The 17,369-nt window shown below is 50.2% G+C and overlaps 4 protein-coding genes across 4 annotated transcripts; 3 read left to right on the top strand and 1 right to left on the bottom strand.

Annotated features, from left to right (window-relative positions):
• Positions 1-207: 207 nt before the first annotated feature.
• On the bottom strand, positions 208-1,830 carry NCS57_01446500 (uncharacterized protein; the record flags this gene model as incomplete). Its single annotated transcript, XM_053064067.1, has 1 exon — positions 208-1,830. The coding sequence occupies one exon, from the start codon at positions 1,828-1,830 to the stop codon at positions 208-210; it is 1,623 nt and encodes a 540-aa protein (XP_052906350.1).
• A 4,899-nt stretch (positions 1,831-6,729) lies between these two features.
• On the top strand, positions 6,730-7,747 carry NCS57_01446400 (uncharacterized protein; the record flags this gene model as incomplete). The annotated part of the gene is made up of 2 exons (XM_053064066.1): positions 6,730-7,442; positions 7,495-7,747. The coding sequence occupies 2 exons, from the start codon at positions 6,730-6,732 to the stop codon at positions 7,745-7,747; spliced, it is 966 nt and encodes a 321-aa protein (XP_052906349.1).
• Positions 7,748-15,180: 7,433 nt separating this feature from the next.
• NCS57_01446300 (uncharacterized protein) lies at positions 15,181-15,644 on the top strand (the record flags this gene model as incomplete). The annotated part of the gene is made up of 2 exons (XM_053064065.1): positions 15,181-15,299; positions 15,386-15,644. 2 exons carry the CDS (start codon positions 15,181-15,183, stop codon positions 15,642-15,644), a joined length of 378 nt encoding a protein of 125 aa, XP_052906348.1.
• A 1,100-nt stretch (positions 15,645-16,744) lies between these two features.
• On the top strand, positions 16,745-17,369 carry NCS57_01446200 (uncharacterized protein; the record flags this gene model as incomplete). The annotated part of the gene is made up of 3 exons (XM_053064064.1): positions 16,745-16,962; positions 17,123-17,140; positions 17,197-17,369. 3 exons carry the CDS (start codon positions 16,745-16,747, stop codon positions 17,228-17,230), a joined length of 270 nt encoding a protein of 89 aa, XP_052906347.1. The 3' UTR covers positions 17,231-17,369.

Here is a 17,369-nt window from a genome sequence, read left to right as displayed (position 1 = left end):
AACAACAATAGCAGCCCGAGCCATAGTCGCTCTGCGCATGAGCTCAGCTCAGGGCTCAATCACAAACTCACAGACAATTTCAGCTTCAAATTCACCTGCAGCCGGCTTGAGGACCCCCCGGGTAATCCCAAGAAGACTGTTATCCAGTACAGAAGTGTGAGTCGGGTCGACGCCGGCGATGCGGGAGCCGAGGCGCATGTATGGATCTCAAGAATCCCCGGCACCTTGTAAAAGGACTAGATTGTTTTTGCTAGCAGCATTATGCTTGCAAACACTCTTTCCTCTAAACGCCAATTCGAAGAAGGAGCAGAGCTCTACAAAGCTGTAGGCGAGAATGGTCGGCAGCATCAAGATCCAATGCAACAGGCCTCTTGTAACCCCCCGAAGACCCTTGTTGTAATTGTTGTTGCTATCCCCGGGCACAGGCAGGTTCCAACGGACGAGGACGGTGACAATGAGCAAAAACGCGTATTGCGTTCCCAAGAAGATGAAGCAGATGGTTGAAAAAAGAGAATCGCTGATGAAGAGTCGATCATGTTCGGCAGCAACCATGTTGATGAGCTGAACAATGATGGGGGAAATCACAGAGAAGATGGCGCTGGCGCATAGAACGAGGCCATAGTAGATGAAGAAGCGAGTGGCCCAGCTGATGGACAGATAGAGCCCAGGCATCCGGTAGGTCTTGACAATGAAGTAGTGAAAGACTTCGCCGGCGCCAATGGTCCATCGGCGAACCTGAAGAGCCCATTCGCGGATCTCATCTGCGTAGTTGGCGCCAGAGGTCGGGCCGTTGATGGAAATGAGATTCAAGGGCCGGATGCGGATTTCTCGTCGTGTCATGATGGTGTAGCGAATCAAGGCAATAATATCCTCCATCTGATAGGCCGGGTGGGTAAAGGCGCCCTCCTCCAACAACTTGACACTGAGAGAGTAATGAGACATGGGATTGATGTTCCAGGGAATCAAAACACCCATGAAGAAAAAGGTGCGCAAAACACCGGTAATGTCGACAAAGAAGGGCATGGAGTCGCGCTTGTAGATGATGATGGATTGCCAGATGGACGAGTGGCGGTCGGCGGAATCCAGCTTGGAGTACTCGGTTTCCAGCTCCAGCATGTATTCGGGATCAAAAACGGCGTCGCAGTCGCAGTTGGTAAAGATGTGTTCGTACTTCTCATAGTTGTAGTCAACATCTTGACGGAGCATCTGTAGGCCTTGGCGACAGGCGTAGTTCATGTTGGAACACTTGCCGCTGATTTCTCCAGGAATGCCTGAGGGGTGGAAGGTGACGATGAGACGGAGGAATTTGCTCTCGTACTTTGCGTAGACCTCATCGCGTTTGGCTTCCTTGTCAGGTGTGTGGTTTTCCATGCCAATGACGACGGAGAGGCGAGATTTGGCATCTTCTTGCTGAACGAGAGAGTCCAAGGTGGTTTGCAGTACGCTCATGGGTTCCTTGTATAAGGTCATGGCAACTATGTGGCGAATGGTAGAGTAGTCGTTGGCCGCCGTGTCAGCTAATTCGACATCTTGGGCTTTTGTGGCCTTGAGCTTGTTTCGGCTGTTAATGGCTAGTGTTCGACGGATGGCGCAAATGGTAGCTATGAGCCAGATGAGTTGGAAAAGACCGATGATGATTACGATGACGACGTTGGTCGCTTGGTTGACATAGGGAGTAAGAGGCATCCATATTGGAAATAGAAGAAAGATGAAGATTATCAGGAGAAATAATAGGTTCCAGCGGACATAGCGGTTGGCTGCTTCTAGTTTTGCAGCGTTGATGCCACTGTTTAGGCTGTCGAGAGATGAAGATGGTAATGATGAAGGCATATTGGGGGGAATTTCTGTCATGAATCAACGAAGGAAATTCTTTACAAGAAGAAAACGAACGTATGGATCATGACAATACCGCTGACCGAGTATTAAAGAGACTTCATCTGTGTACGTCCTCGTTGTTTCCAACTTCCAATCTCCATTGCTCCATAATTCAGCTGGCTAACTGTCAATACATGGACAAAAGAAGGAATATTGACTAGTCTAGTCTCCTGTTTTATTGGATTACCCATGATTCTAGAACCATTTCTTCTGGCACACTTTCGAAATGGCTTGACTAGTGCGTCCCCTCTTTCAGCTACAAGGGCTTAAGCTATTGACCTAGTGCAGCGCCACAAGGAGGCTGTATAACCCACGCTGGAGAAAGCGGTAAGACGGAGGCGTATCGCTCGACTCCATTAGTGAAATAAGCTGAAATCCATGTGGCTGGCTGTAAGGCGTTTTGAGCCGCCAGTTCTGAAATTAAGTGGAAAACCGCTAACCTTCGTTACGGCCCTGTCCCAGTCAGAATAAAACATCCGCGCGTTTTAATAAGCCAGAACAGTAAAATAATCGTAAAACTAAGAGAGAATTAAAAAAAAAAAAAAAAAAAAAAAAAAGTAAAAGTTTGAGGCCCAAAAAAACGACAGATGAAAATAGTCCTAAGAGGCTTTAAACTACGCGTTTAACCCGGTGACGATATGGGATGCCTGAATTACGCCAGCAGCTTCTTTACCTTGGCACCCTCGTCGGTGAGCCAGCGCCCGGCCTAGACCATGAGTGTGGCTAGCTGAAGGTTCGAGTCGCTACAGTGATCGTTAGTCTCTACTAGCCACTCCGTCGCAAATCGGCAGGGGTAAGTTGACTATTGATTTCAGACCCGCCTCTCAGGCTATCATCTATGTCACTGGTGAGACAGTGCATCTGAATTTTGGCACGATGCATCCCTGCAAAGTCTCGACACACTGTCGGGGCTCAATTGTTGCGGGTGTGACTTGAGGGTACTTGTCTGGGCACGGAACCAATGCCGTGGTCGCCTGCCTTTAGCGCCCGTCAACCTCCCGCCAGCGGCGGGCGAAAAAGAGCCGCGAAGTCTTTCTTGGCCTGCAACCCACTGCTGTGAATTTCCCTACAATCTACATGTATTACCGGCTATTTCGGGGGCTAAGTGTGTCGCTATCTGGGTCATGCCGTGGATGTCGTGGGAGAGATATACCTTGTATCCAGCCAGACAACTTGTCTGAGCGTTGAAGGTGTGGGCGAGACTCGATGAAGGCTGACGAGTCAAGTGGGAAACGTGAGAAGCCAGCGTGGGGCCTGCGGCGATGACAGCATCACGAACCGACTGGCACCATCACGTCTTTGACTAAACTTACTTAGAGGCATTATATCGACGTGAGCCTGGATGGGGCGAAGCCGGCGCGGTTCCCATAGTAAACGTCGATAAGGTCGGCCAAAACAGACTCATCACTCAGGCTGGGATGGAACCTCGAAACAAGGTAACAACTTTAGCATAGAAACAGAATCGATGCATTGTTTGTTACCCAACATTTTATAAAGCCAAGTAGCACACTCCGTCTTTACATTATCGAGTATCCCTAACAACACCTACACTGACTTCCGCGCCTTTTCGTCCCGCGAGCTTTCCATCCATTTCCCTGAACTGAGAACTCCACCATTCCATAAGCACCTCTAGCGTGGTGCGCAGCAAGTTCACTGTCATGTTTGAACGCAAGTCTTTCTTACGTCTCCAGATGTAGGTGCTTCTTTTCTTTGCACCCCATCACAAGTAAGTAGGAGCTCAATTTCAACGGGTATAGATCGATCCTCATGGATTAGCTTTTTTAGGATATTGCTGCACGGTCGACCAGTATGCCGAATAAGTTTCATCGTTTAAATCAAATAATTACAATCTTGTCCATCTTTTTATGCGCATATTGCTGTACACACTTGCGTGGCTGAGATTCGATAGAATTAAGTGCCCCCGTTGACTGCCTGCCTAGATTGCACAAAGACGCCGCGAACTTGGCCCGAGTCGCATGTCCTGTGTTAGAGTTCCCAGCTATTTCTGCAGTACCTTGCATGGCGGATCCCGTTCTTTCCGGCTGCTAGTATGCCGTGCAACCTGGTCCGCGAAAAGGTGATGAGTCCGGTATTCCCTGAACCCCTCCTCTGCGGCATCCTTGATCATCGCTCGCATGCATCTGTATGCATCTGCCTTTGATATGGGGTCTCTTCTGTCGTTAAACCATGTTGACTATCAGATATATCTCCCGCAGACTGACGCAACATGCAGGAAACGTCTCTAGACTACATTCATCACCCCACCTTTGCGAGATTCGTATACGTCAGTATTGACCATTCATTTTTGAGCAACAGAGTACCACCGTTGAATAGCTGTAGTGCGTCGACACCGCGTGGAGAAGATATGGGGCTAAAGAAAACGTGGGAACCGTTGTTCTGTAGTAAAACACGTGTTCCTATCACCGGCAATCAACCAACGACCCGTCGACGATTCCCCTTACCTGCCAGTTGAGCCATCTCAGCTTTTCAAAGTCTAGTTCCTGGATGCAATCCTCTCTCTAGAGAAGAAGTAGTGATCCTTAGGGAGCGTTTCACGAGGTATCCACTGCGCTCCTGGGACTTTTCAAAAGCCTCCCCGATGACGTATCACTTATGTTTGGTCTTTGAACTCGATGTTAGTATAGAATGAGCATTTCACATGTCGCTTTTGCGTGGAGTACAGCTCACCCGTAGCAGGATCGGTAGTAAACCCGTGAACAGTCTCCACACGGTAAGGTGGAGGCGATTTCACGTAGTGTCTCTATGCGTACCCGACCATTTCCTTGGTACAAGTGTGATCTTGGCTTTCCGAGAAGACCAACCTCGAAAGATACATGCTTCAGCTGAGCCACATTTTCTAGGATATTGCAAACCCCGAGTGGCCAGACTATCTCAATCTGTTCTGAATTTGTGAAGCTTCTACTATTTTCTTTTGCACCGGTCAACTGTCCTACAATTTGCTCGAGATTGTTCTCCGTAAAAGTGCATATCTGATGATGGAACGTCAGTGGGTTGCCAGCTAGGTACAGGAGTCATGACTGGAATAATCCTCCTCGACATTTCTGAGTGGTTGTGGCACAAAGCCGCATGGTCCCTGGAACCAAAGAGAACCAATCAGTTGAATCGGTTGGTCTTGTTGTCATGCTGAACTTTGACAGCTTGAAGCGAAGGTCGAGAACATCGCCCGGCAATTCTTTTGGGAAGCCAGATGCCAGGTGACCATCTCAGGGCTGAGCCACTGGACGCATTGCCTCTTGTTGATCGTAGGGTCCTCCTTGAAGGTCTTCAGGAACCGTGGGGCAATCTCAGCGGTGAGTCGGGATTTGTTTCCGCCTTGCTTCCTCCTGGCTGCGGCATCTTTAACACCTACGCTTTGAGGGCTGGGACTACGCGACATGCCCCAGAGGGAGGGAAGAGACAATCCCTGATTCTGGGCGTAGGTAGTGATAGCTCTCATGTGTAGGACCGTGACATCGCTAGGCTCTTGAGTGACTCCATTGAGACGGCTTCCCCTGCGGACGTCGTCCGGGATCCAGTGGGCGCCCCCCCATTCTGTATCGAGTTCTTCCATGACTGCGTTTATGCGGACGAATACTCGTCACCGTTCTGCAGTGTTCTTCAGAGCGGCCGGTGACTGAGGAAGGGCAAACCGGGGTGTCTGGAGGACCTTTCGATATTCGTCAACGAGGCCGCGAACGGCAAGCAGTCTATATGTTTGGTCGTATTGCGGCAAGAGTTGGGAGAAGTTGACCGAGACGTCAGCCCCTGTGGAAGAGGAAGCGATCGAGGAATTGTACGAGTTGATTGCCTGTAGATGACCATGTCAGCTTCTAAGACAATGGCGATGGCAAGGCCTGATAGCGAAAACTTTCCCGCGACTCACCAATGTTTGTGATCGTGTAGCTCCGGGAGGGGACTTTTTATTAGTAATAGGGATAATATTCTTAATCTGGGCTAGAACAGGCTCGATCTTGGACGTGGTCCTGGAAGCAATGATTATGTGGGCGAGTGAGGCCTGGACCAGGATCATAGCGATTGAGCCGCCGATGCTTCCCTGGCCGGCTCCAGTGATGACAATAGTACGGTCTTGGACCTGTGAGGCAAAGGCCTCAACTACCTCATCACTGATTGAGTATCCGTCAAAAGTAGGCATGCCTGGGGAGCGTAGCGGAGAGTCAGCATGATGACGGAGACGTCAAAGGCCTGCTTCTTGAACGGAGTTAAGCACCTAAACCCCGATCAATTGAAGCCTCGGCACACTGTGTTGGTTCTGTGATGGAAAGGCCAGGCCAGGGCCACAATCTCGGGCTGCATACCTCCAACGGGCAACGGCAGAACCAACGCACATCAGCACCGCCACGTCCTAGCTGCCAGCACAGCCCTCTGGGGCCTGGTGGCTTCTGGCCCTGCTAGTCTCGGCCGTCGAGATTTGAGAATAGCCAAGCTTCGCGACAACTTGCCGTTGGCCCTTGAACAGGTCACGAAGTTTCACCGCGAAAAAGTCATCTGAATGGTAGGCCGGTACCTTTCTCTGAGATGAATCTTGTGTGTACCGGCCATTGACTTGCCAAATCAACTGGCTTTAGGTCTCTTGCGACCTGGTCTAAAGGCATGAGATAGGATTGGATACCCGGCAAGAACGGCAATGAGGATGGGGCTGAGTTGGGTGGACTTGGACTGGACAATGTCGGCCCGAGCCTTTTTCCGCTACACAGCCTGAACATAAGATGCCAAGAATGGCCTGTTATCCATTCATCCTCCAGCTCAACACCATCGTCAGTGACAGTGACAGCAGCAGTTTTCATTACAAGCCCAGTTATCTTGCCCTGCCATTTTTAAATATCCTCCATCATAATGTCCGAATTCAACGTGGACGAGCTTCGAGAGCACATCATGATCGCTCTAGATGAGGAACAAGCCAAACGCCAAAACGGCTGGTTCTCAGCCATAACGACACGGTTGAACGATGGAACAGCCAAGGAGGCCGCTGAATGGACTGCATTTGCTATAATGGCGACAGCTGCCCTTGTGTCGTTGAAGAAAATTCCCTGGAGCAAGAGGAGCAAACGCCGCTTCCACATATTCCCTTTCATCGCCACGCTCACTTCGGCCATCTGCTACCTACTTCTCGCTTTGGGTTATACGGGAGAAAGGACTTGCAAAGAATACCATCTCGCAAATCCCAATGCCACGGATGAGCCAGATGACTGGCAACCAGGTTCTCTTGAAGGCGGGACGAATCTCAAAACCTGTCGCCAGTCCGCCGGCCTTGACCGACCCGAGTGGGGTCTTCTCCTGATGCTCTGGATATGCCAATTTGTCACTCAGGCTGTAGGCTCGCTCTCCAGCGGCTCAGCTGCATATAGTATCATGACTATCCTGGATAATGACAGATCATCGGACTCGGACGAGTGGAATCTTGTCCTCAAGTTCTGGCCGTACGCAACTGCGGCCTTCTTCATTGTTCGGAGCACCTACCAGATGATTACGCACAGAAACGCCGAGGCCCGCAGATTCTTCTTTTCCTTGGCTGCATATGTGTGTGCTCTGTATGGCATACGCACGGCGTGAGTTCACTCCTCCTATCCACCTTGAGCGCAAAGCTGACATTCTAATAAGCGTCTTCTGGTGGGCAAACAGACATGTCTTTCCCTCAAACATTGAGTACATCATCTACGCCATCATCGATGTTTTTCTCCACCCTGCCACTTGTCTATGGCTCTTGGAAGTTGACGTGCCCAACGTTGGAATCGATTATGATGTGGACGTGATCCAACATGCCGCGCCGGCTTTTGACCTGAGCCAGGCGCTTTTGTTCCTGCGTATGGCACAGGTCACGATATGGTATCATAACCAGGGTTACAAGTCTTGATAATTACACCAAGGCTGGACCGCATAGAGGAATTAAGCCACAATAGTGTTATTGAATCAATGATGGTTGTAATGTTGAATTACAACCCAGAGTCTGTCACAGTATCCTGGATCTCACTCTCCTCTCATAAGCCCGCCCTGCTTTTCCCCATGACACTTTTCAACACTTTACTTCGTCTCCTCCTCTGGCTTCCCCCATGTTGACTCATTGTAGTCTGCCCGGCCTCGGTCAATTAGTAGAACCGTGGTGAGTATACCGCGTATTGGCCAGAACTGCCATCCACACCGAGCCACACTTCCACATGACGAACATGAGGTCCCAGAGAGCTCGTACCTTCTCCGAGTGTCTGCGAGAGATGCACGACTCGATAACATCAGTACAGTACGTTGTCTCTGTGGGCAGGGCGGTAATCTTTCCGTCGGTGTAGTCCAGCACTGGCCGAACGAGCTTGGTGATCAAGCCTTGGAGGTCCTGAAGCCCTGCCTCTTTGACCGATGCTTCGATGCGGTCCAACTCGGCTCGCTGAGAATCGAGCACGGTCTGACCAGTGTTGAACTTCAGGCCGTGGTTTCGTGTAATCGAGTTAAAAGCCGGCGGCGACGTCAGCTTGTCAGGGCATACGGCGTAGTCTGGCGACGGTGCTAGTCGGCTCATCAGTGCCACCGGGCGATGTCTCAGGTTGCTCAACTGCCACCAATGGGGAAGCAGAATGGCAAGCCCAGTAGTGTTGAATGGATCGTTATCCGAGCACCACTGGAGTGTTGCCACCAGACCGATGTAGACCGACCTCAGCGCCTCGAAAGAGAGTTCGCCGCCCGTCAGAGAAGAGATAATGTTGCTCACTTCGCCACAAGCAACATCCGGCCCAATATCAATCAGGCCGTGAAGAGCACAGCCAAGACAGCCCAGCACCAAGCTTTGCTCATCGCCAGGGATGTCGTACTACACATGAGCAAAAGCAGCGTCGGCCATTCTGTACCGCGCCACGGCGGCCAAATCATCCCAGACCGCGATGCATGGCTGGGAGAGTAGCTTCCTGTCGTCTTCGAGACATGAAAAACCCATGCGAATCCTACGTTCGTGGTAAGCCACAGAATTGCGGGAGGGAGGTTCGTCATTGTGACATCGCAAAAGTCCTAAGGAAGCAAAACTTGATGAAATATATAACTGAATGTTTCTATTGCCGAGATGTCTATGGAATCAGCGCCGTTAGCTGATCATTTATGCTCCATTTCCCCCGGGCCAACAAGCATGCACTTCAAGTTCCCTGTCTAACTAGGTAAGCCGCAAATCAACAGAGGCATAGAGAAAAAGCCAACATTGATATTGTATGTACACCTCCTGCCTAAATAGAAGCAGATCTAGCCGTTTGTATCTTCTTCGCTTGCGGCCAGGAATAAACCAGCATTCCTGTCAAGTAACAAGGAGGTGGCGCCCAACGCGAGGTTCAGATGGGTCATGGCCTCACCACGGGTAAAACATGAGGTCTTTGGCCAAGCCGTTGAGTGGTATTTTAAAGGGATGCGGAAGGTGTGGGTAGATTCAAGTGGTGCCATATATGCAGGGTGAAGTTGGATTCTCCATACAAGTTGGTAGCAACTGCAAATCAGGAGACTCGGTGAATAACTTTTCAAGCAATATACATGCGTATCATCGCTTTTAACACTATACGAGGGAAATGACGCTCCTTCGCTAGTCATGGTAGGTAGTTATTTGCTCACCCTGCCGCCCTTGTGCCGCCTTAGCCACTATCTGTGACATTGTCTCGGATGACGCTCGCCAGACACGGCTGAGCAGACGTGTCTCACAGCAACTCGTCAGACTAGCACGCGGGTGCAGGGCAATTCTTTCTGAGATGTCGATCGTTGACCTATTATTATGTTCAAAGCAGGACAGCTGAAAACAGTGGCTGTACAATGATAGGGCCAGACTTACCAAGACCTGCCGGGCTCATTCGCTTATCTATGTACCACGTAGTACAGCACGACGGTTTGAGGCCCGAGCCGGCCCCGGCCTTCGCCATGCGGGGGAAACTTGCATATACCGCGAGAGCTGGGCACTGACGGCGAGCCCGAGTCCCCGACTCTCCCACTTGAAGAAGAGATTCGTTGATCTCGTGGGGGCCTTTGGCGTAGGTATGATGTACGTCACGTCATTATTATTGCGGGCTAGATGGCACATGTTGCCCAACTACAGGATACCTGTGTCTTCTCGAAATCATGTTGATCTGTTTTTTTTTTTTGTAACCCACTGACTCAAGTGGGCTCAGGCCCCAAGCGACCCAACTCACCATGAACCAACTGGTTGTCTCCTTGTGTATATACGTTCTTTGGTATTGTGGCTGCTGCTCTCTTTGAGAAGTGTTATCATGATGATCACCGCCATTCATAGTGGCTAAGTCTCGTCTATAGCCATACACGTGGACCCGGAGACTGACCTCTAGACGTAATTTGCGGTGAACATATTAGTCAATGGCCTAGACCAGTGGAAGTTCTTTCAGCTCACATTAATATTTATGAGCCCCTTTAATTTCATGCCCTGCACTTGGTTGGTGTCTTGTAGAACTCATTGATACCTAGTCGGTCAGATTGAGGACTATCAAGGCAAGAGGCTAAATCGTGCCCTGAAACCCAAGTTTCAGAGCCACCTGACAATACCATAAATACAGTCCTGTTGTTTTCTATGGAGAAAAGTCCAGCAGAAGTTGAAGTGAAGGCAAGCTGAGGCCACTTAGTAAGAGGAGCGGCTGGACTAGAGCAGAAGAGTTGATCGTAGGATAGCGATTGGGAAGCCAGGCCTGCACGCCGAAAGACTAAAGCAATTTGACCAAGCCTATGCGGGCCAGGCCGTGAGATTTCGTCTCTCAGGGATAGTCAGTATTGGGTAGTATTCCATAGCTGGGGGAAGAGCCTTGTTGTGAAAATAAGGGTATTACCTCATAAGGCCTTTCGACAGTGCACAGCCCTTCTAGCAGGACTGGTCTGAACTCTTCGAAAACTTCTTGGGATAATTAGCATGGAACTGCGGATTGGATGGGAGATGTAGTCTCAGCGGCAGCAGGAAGTATCTCGGAGCCCTGGATCAGAAGGGGGGCCTAGAGATTCATGGAGTAGTTTAGCGAACAACAAATAGTTATAGGAGGACATAGACGGCCAAGTTAGGCCTCTATCACCTATATGGACCTGGGCGAGGGACTGCCTTCAGTCGATGGATACTAATAGGGGGGTAGAGATGACAACAACTAGCACCACGGGCATTGCCTCGGGCCCGTCTCGTCGTGGTTTGCAAAGATCTTCTATGTCAACACGTCAGAACAAAGTAACGGCAAGGCACTGACGGCGTCGATGGTGGGGGACAAAGAGCGACATGGAGAGGTGTCCAAGAGGAATCATTCTGCAGGCATATGCAACTAATCATATCTGACCCAGCCCTTTGTATTGGGAAAATACGAAGCCGTGCTGTGATTGGAGTGGCAGAAGAGCCCAACACAGTGCTGGAGTTCTGGCTGAGGAAGATAACAGGCTGCAAGAGAAGGGTAAGCAACTTTTCCTGAGAGCGAAACTAACGCAACGGCTTCTCCAGAGTGAGGCCTTCGCGCAGGTGGGCTGATTTGAGGAAAGAAAAGCAGTGGCAGGTCATGCACTCATAGAAAGGAAGGGATCTCTGGAGAGGTCGCCCTGCAGGCCATGCCTCCACTCATTGAGTCAAAGCAAGGTAAGAACATGTGATGGCAGCTGCTCAAAAAATCCCGGTGGAATAAGGAGTTTAAAGGGAGTCGATCTCGAATGTGCACCGCTGAAAGAAGCAAGGGCGACATGCGTTTGTCATAGCAGGGGAGGCAGAAACCAAGGCCAGGTGCTCAAGCTTGTAATAAGCTGCCGTGGACCTTTGAGCGTATGGAGCACAATGAATCATCTGCCTGGGGAAAGGAGCGGACAGCCAGGATGGTGTCGCCTGCGGAGCGTAATGTCGTCGACAAAGAAGCGACACATATCGACGAGATCATTGCCTCGTCCAGGTGCGAACAAGATAGAGGGAAGAGGTCGGTTCTACTACACTCTCGCCTTTCTTGTGTTTAATTCTACTCTAGTTCTCTGTCTCAGCTCCCTCGCCTCCCGTTGCTGGACTGCAACTCGACCAGCCTTCCACACGGGACATGAAGATTTCGCGGCAGTCCCAGCTTGACTAGGTTGATGCTCAGGCAGCGATTTCTCGACCTGGAATATAGGTTTGACCTCATGGTGCTAGTTGGCGCTTCGCTCTTCGATACCCTGTCATCTTGCAAGCCTCTCCCTTACAAGGCACGTAAAGGTGACTTGTAACTGAATGCTGAAATCTGTGGTCGAGAACAGTCGCGATAGCAATAAGCACAACGACGGACAAGAGACTCAAAAATTCCTCGTACGTAGAGAAATACACCACCGTTACCAGAGAGGATACTGGTTCTGCCGTAGCGAATGCCGCCGCTGATGGAGCTTGGAACCTATTGTAATCCATTGCCAACCAGCCATGCTTAGTCGGGTTCGCCAGGGCCATACTTGGCCCTATTAGGGGGAATAATGATATCGATTATCGATTACCAAAAGTATAGATTAATGGCCACGATCGGCGACCAGACTGCCGTAGAGGTATCTTGATGGGTAAAGGGGGACGCTGATGGGTGTGCTCAGAGAGGGAGTGGAACTGTCAACGAACTAGTCTGGGTATAGCATGGATAGAGTTGTCGATTGAATAAGCAACAGAACGAAGCCACTCCACACTGGAGACTTTCGCTACAGGGGTCTTCGAAGCTGGGGAGGCATTTGCTGAAATGTTGAATGGGTTAAGGGCAGCGAAAGGCCAGTTTAATAGGGCCGCCTCGGAGTGTGCTAGAGTAGAGCTTGGAGGTGGCGACCTCGCATTCCCAGTGGAATCGGCCACAACTCTACCGGAAAATAGTTTTTCGACTCATGGAACACTCAGCAACGTGTCACTATGTTCATTGCGGCTAGGAATCGCAGACCTACATCACATCGACAAAAGATGATCCCTCGAAAGCCAAGTCGTCCTCAGGCCAGGTTTTTCAGGTCAAGCAGAATAACGGAACAAGTCCCATCGGCCTAAAACCTCCATGCTTCATCTGTAACATCAGCGAGAGCGCCTAATCTGTGTAGGTAATGACATCGTTATTGCTTCCCAGGCCACAACGTGAAGATCATCTCCTACATCGGAACGCCAACTTTCCAAGGAACCTAGTACTACCATATAGATTTATAAATAAGATTTCAAGTATTTAGATGAATCATGATCTATCCAAACATCTTTATCTTTCTCCCCTGCTTTGTAACCGCTGGGAGACCTCCTCTGAAGCCTTGGTAGTCAGTTGTCCGTCCGAGGGACCCGTCGACAGCTTATTCAGAGAGAATGAATCCCATATAGTGGTTTTTTCGGTATTGGGTTTTATATCGCCATGTACTAATGACAGCGTCTTGTGCGACTGTCGCTGATGGCTTCTTGTCATCATTGCAGACAGTAACAAAAAGTGGTTTAATGGTTCCCCTCGTGTAGACACAGCAAATGCAGTGGCATGTACCGCAACATCTATTCTACGAGAATGCCTTACTGGAAGCGATTTAAACAACCGTCTTTGGCGACATCATGAAACCAACGTACCCAGGCACCAGGAGGAGTAGTCTCATGCCCATGGAGATGGAATGGAAAGGATTGAGGGGGTATGACCCCCGTCAAGGGCTTAGCAGAAAAAAAACCACTGACACTTCCCCGAGGACTCAACAGTAGTACTACCAAGGACCTTTTAGAGCTAAAGAACGGCCAGCTGTCGCCTCATTTCCGTCCCGCGGCATCGAATCCAAACATACCATTGCGGACTGTAAAGGGCTTGACGTGGGGTTACCCCCTCGTCAAGGATTCGGGCGATGAGAGAGACCACTGACGCTCTACCAAGGAATCGATGCGAGCACCACTAAGGGGTCTTTCGACTCAAGACGTAATAAACATTAGACCGTTTCCATCTCGCGGGATTGAATCTGAACCAACCCTTACTGATTCGAATGACCGATGGCGGTATGACGTGATCTCACGACTAGAAGGCTTAGCGAAGACTCAAATCGTGCGAAGATACATTGGCACTCGCCTGGCCACACAGCCGCGCTCGAGTCATTTTGACTCCAGGATGGAGCCTACATTTTGCGAGACACTCATCATGAAATCAAGCTCAGTCCCCTTATCTCGCCCCATTCAACGTTCGACATTAACGCTCTTACAAATCTGGAGATAACAACAACCACGACGGTTACCGACCATCTTCTAGCATGTTGCCCAGGGATTAACCATGTTCAAGTTCCCAATGGCCCCCTGCAGCAAAGCCACGCCAAGTCCAGCAAAGAAAGCTTATATTTCATGCAGAATATGTGTGAGGAGGTGGAGTCCTCGGTCATTGGTGGCCTCGGACTCTGATGAGTGAGGGCTCCGCCTGACAGGATTTGGCCGCAATCTTACAGCTCGTGATATGCAAAGGATCAGGCCTCACTGATGATCTTCCGGAGATGAAGCCCTTCTGGGTTTCAAGCGCTCAACGAGCCTTGCGGCTTTCCTTACTATGTACTGGGTGCTTTGCCGACAGGCCGACTACCCCTGTAATGATCGCCATAAGATCAACCGGCAGATGATTACGTGGGGCCTCATAAATAGTATGCTTAGAGTCGGCACGGAGCCAAGTACTGCGCCTTTCTCATCTACGTCATGAATCAATGCGGTGGAACTCTGATAGTCCGATGTCACTGGTTGAACGAGACTGAGTGTCGATCGCCATCATACATCTTGATTTGTCTCGTATCAAGACAACTGTCAGGGGGCTATGGAACTCATTACAAGCCTTGTGTACTTGCTGAGAGAGGCCGGCCAGTACCCACTGCGAATATATATATGGTTACATGGCATCTGGACACTCACATCTAAGCTACTTGATGTTGGCCGTTGTGAATTACCCTTGGGGGAGAATGGACGTGGAAAGGGCCATTACCTTCGATGCAGATACTCTATCAAACATTTACCTCTCACATCAATCGCGTCAGCGTGCCAGGGAGGCCGCGAGCCCAAAGGATTCAGCCCCCAACGGAGGATCATATGTGTCGTTGTTCAACCACGTCATTGCTTTCTTTCGGCTAGGTTCCCAACTGGCCTAGGCGCCGTAGATCCATCGCCTCGAGAACAGCATTCATGATCCTTCGGGGATCTATGGGGCAAAGCCATACCCAGGACGTCATGTGGTATGTTTAGTGAGGTGGTATGCCTGTCAGCAAAAGGTATAAATAGGTCATCAGCTCCAGCTCAACAATGTTGTCTCTCATCCAACATTCCTCACAAAGACTTCAAAGACCGACATTACCTTGACAAAGTCGCACAATACTTCGAAATCTCTGACAATCGTCACAATGCATACCGGCTTTCTTCTGAATGCCATCTTGGCTTTAGGTGCTGCCACGGCAGTCTCTGCCTCCGCTATTTCTCCTCGCGCCAATCGCAAAGCGAACGAGTTCTCAAGCGGCGACTGGTAAGCCTTAATCTGAGTGCTGGCCTAGTTTCACTTCTGGCCTTCGTACCGTTCATGTGCTGACCGCTGCTTCCTTTGCCTTGCAGTGCCCAAGGAACCGCTTCTTACGAGCATGAGAGTAACTTCAACGTTGATGTCACTATGGACGATACTAGCCATTCTGTCTACTTCGCATCTGGACCGTGGTTCTACTACGGAGGAAAGACCGGAAACGGCGGTTCTTGCACGGGCGACTTGCTAGGAAGTTGGAACAACGATGAGAATCACCCCTGCGTGAACCTTGACAGGAGAGGTGATGACGGTCGTCGTATTCAGTGCGTCAGGTGGAATAACGGAGGTGGTTAAGCAGACAGAGACCCAGAAGAGCTCAGGAATCATAGAGCGTGTCTCCTGTGAGCGTTCTCAATGTAACCACTCCGATACTCAGTCTCGGGTTGTTTTCTTTATTCATTGGAACACGAAGATTCAATGCAATGATTGTTTATGCTCTCTCTCTTGGCTACCTCTCTTCCTAGATCTCCTTAGATATTTACATATTTCGTCGCGTTGAACACAGGCGTTACAACTTGGCTTTTCTTCACCACGCTGATAGGCATGATGTGAGTACCATAGACTTAGCTAGGAAGAGTGTATTTATACACAAAGTGGCATATGAAAGATGAAACGAAATAGAAGAAGATACATACTTTAACTCGACGTTTTTTGCAATGATTGCAACCATTTCTTGACTTGGTGTGAGGCTTGCGACGTTCCGGCCCGGAATGCTCGGTCTCCTCGTTCAGGGGAGCTATCGGAACGTATACGAGAGAGAACGAAGGGTAGCAGGGTAGCACGTGCTTCAGCCACAATAGAAGGGGTAAAAACAGCAGAGAACGAGACCCGAGTGCGAGAGGGAGCCAGTTGTACCTAAGGCAGCGACAGTATTCAAGGGGCAAGGTTCCATAGAACTAAACGAGGCTGAACGAGGTAATCCGAGGCAATCCGAGGTGCCAAGATAACCCCACTTGAAGCTCAGACTGGAGGCATATTTGCTCAGCCCGAAGGGCCTGTGCTCAACTCCTGCTGGACGCCGTATGAGTCAACGGTCAAGGGCAGGAGTGGGCCGTGCGAACGACTCATACCTGGACGCCCTGTTTGCGAGGGAATTGAGAAGGGTCGGGTAGATACGTGTATGTCGCTCTTGTGCTGGCCAGTATCCGGCTGAGCTAGCGTTTTATGAGACCACCTATGATGCATAACGAGCGAAAGAAGTGGGCCGCAACCCGAAAGAAAAACGAACAGGCGCAAAGTTGATATGTGTGGGGGTGCTCAGGGTGTCGTGTTTATAATTAAGGTGCCCGGCAGTACCTCTGGATTTCCGTCCAGCGTTAAGCCACAGCCATACTTCAATTATCATATTGCTGGCATCTGAGAGCTCAGAGGAGCAACGCCACCCTACCCTCAAAATGCCTCTCGAAGTCCATCCCATAACAGAAGAATCTGATTTTTCTGAGATGGTCAGGATTCTAAATGCCGCCTTCGGCTCAGAGCGAAGCACCGGCATGGCGGCACTTACATTCATCTCGCAGGAAAACACCGAAGACGTCAAAATATGCATCAGCCAACATATCAATGCCTGGGGCACCGAACCAGACACACACTACATCAAAGTCATTGATACAGAGTTAGACGGAAAAATGATCGCAGCTGCGTCATGGCGTATCAACGAGAAGGAGCGGACCGAGGGGCAAATGCAGAGCCTGTTGCCCGCGAGGATGAGGAGGGGAATCAGGCCGCCCAGGACTGTACATGGCACCTACACCATGCGAGGAAGGAGTTCATAGGGACGAAGCCATTCTGTTGTGAGTTTTCATCAGCCTAATGCATATATCGACACGAACTCACTGAATGATTCAAGTCCTTCATCTCCTATTCACAGACCCCGCCTATGAGCGCCGTGGCGCTGGTCACGGCCAACACACTCTGCGGAGACGTGACCAGGGAAGGGGCCCACCATACCAACCAATCACTACAGGATCAACTTGGCTCATGCCAAGCCGTCATGATCCTGCTGTGATTCTCAACCGGCTC

This window comes from Fusarium keratoplasticum, chromosome 13, assembly GCF_025433545.1.
Source record: "Fusarium keratoplasticum isolate Fu6.1 chromosome 13, whole genome shotgun sequence".
In the NCBI taxonomy this organism is placed as follows: domain Eukaryota; kingdom Fungi; phylum Ascomycota; class Sordariomycetes; order Hypocreales; family Nectriaceae; genus Fusarium; species Fusarium keratoplasticum.
This window is presented reverse-complemented; position numbering and strand designations above follow the sequence as displayed.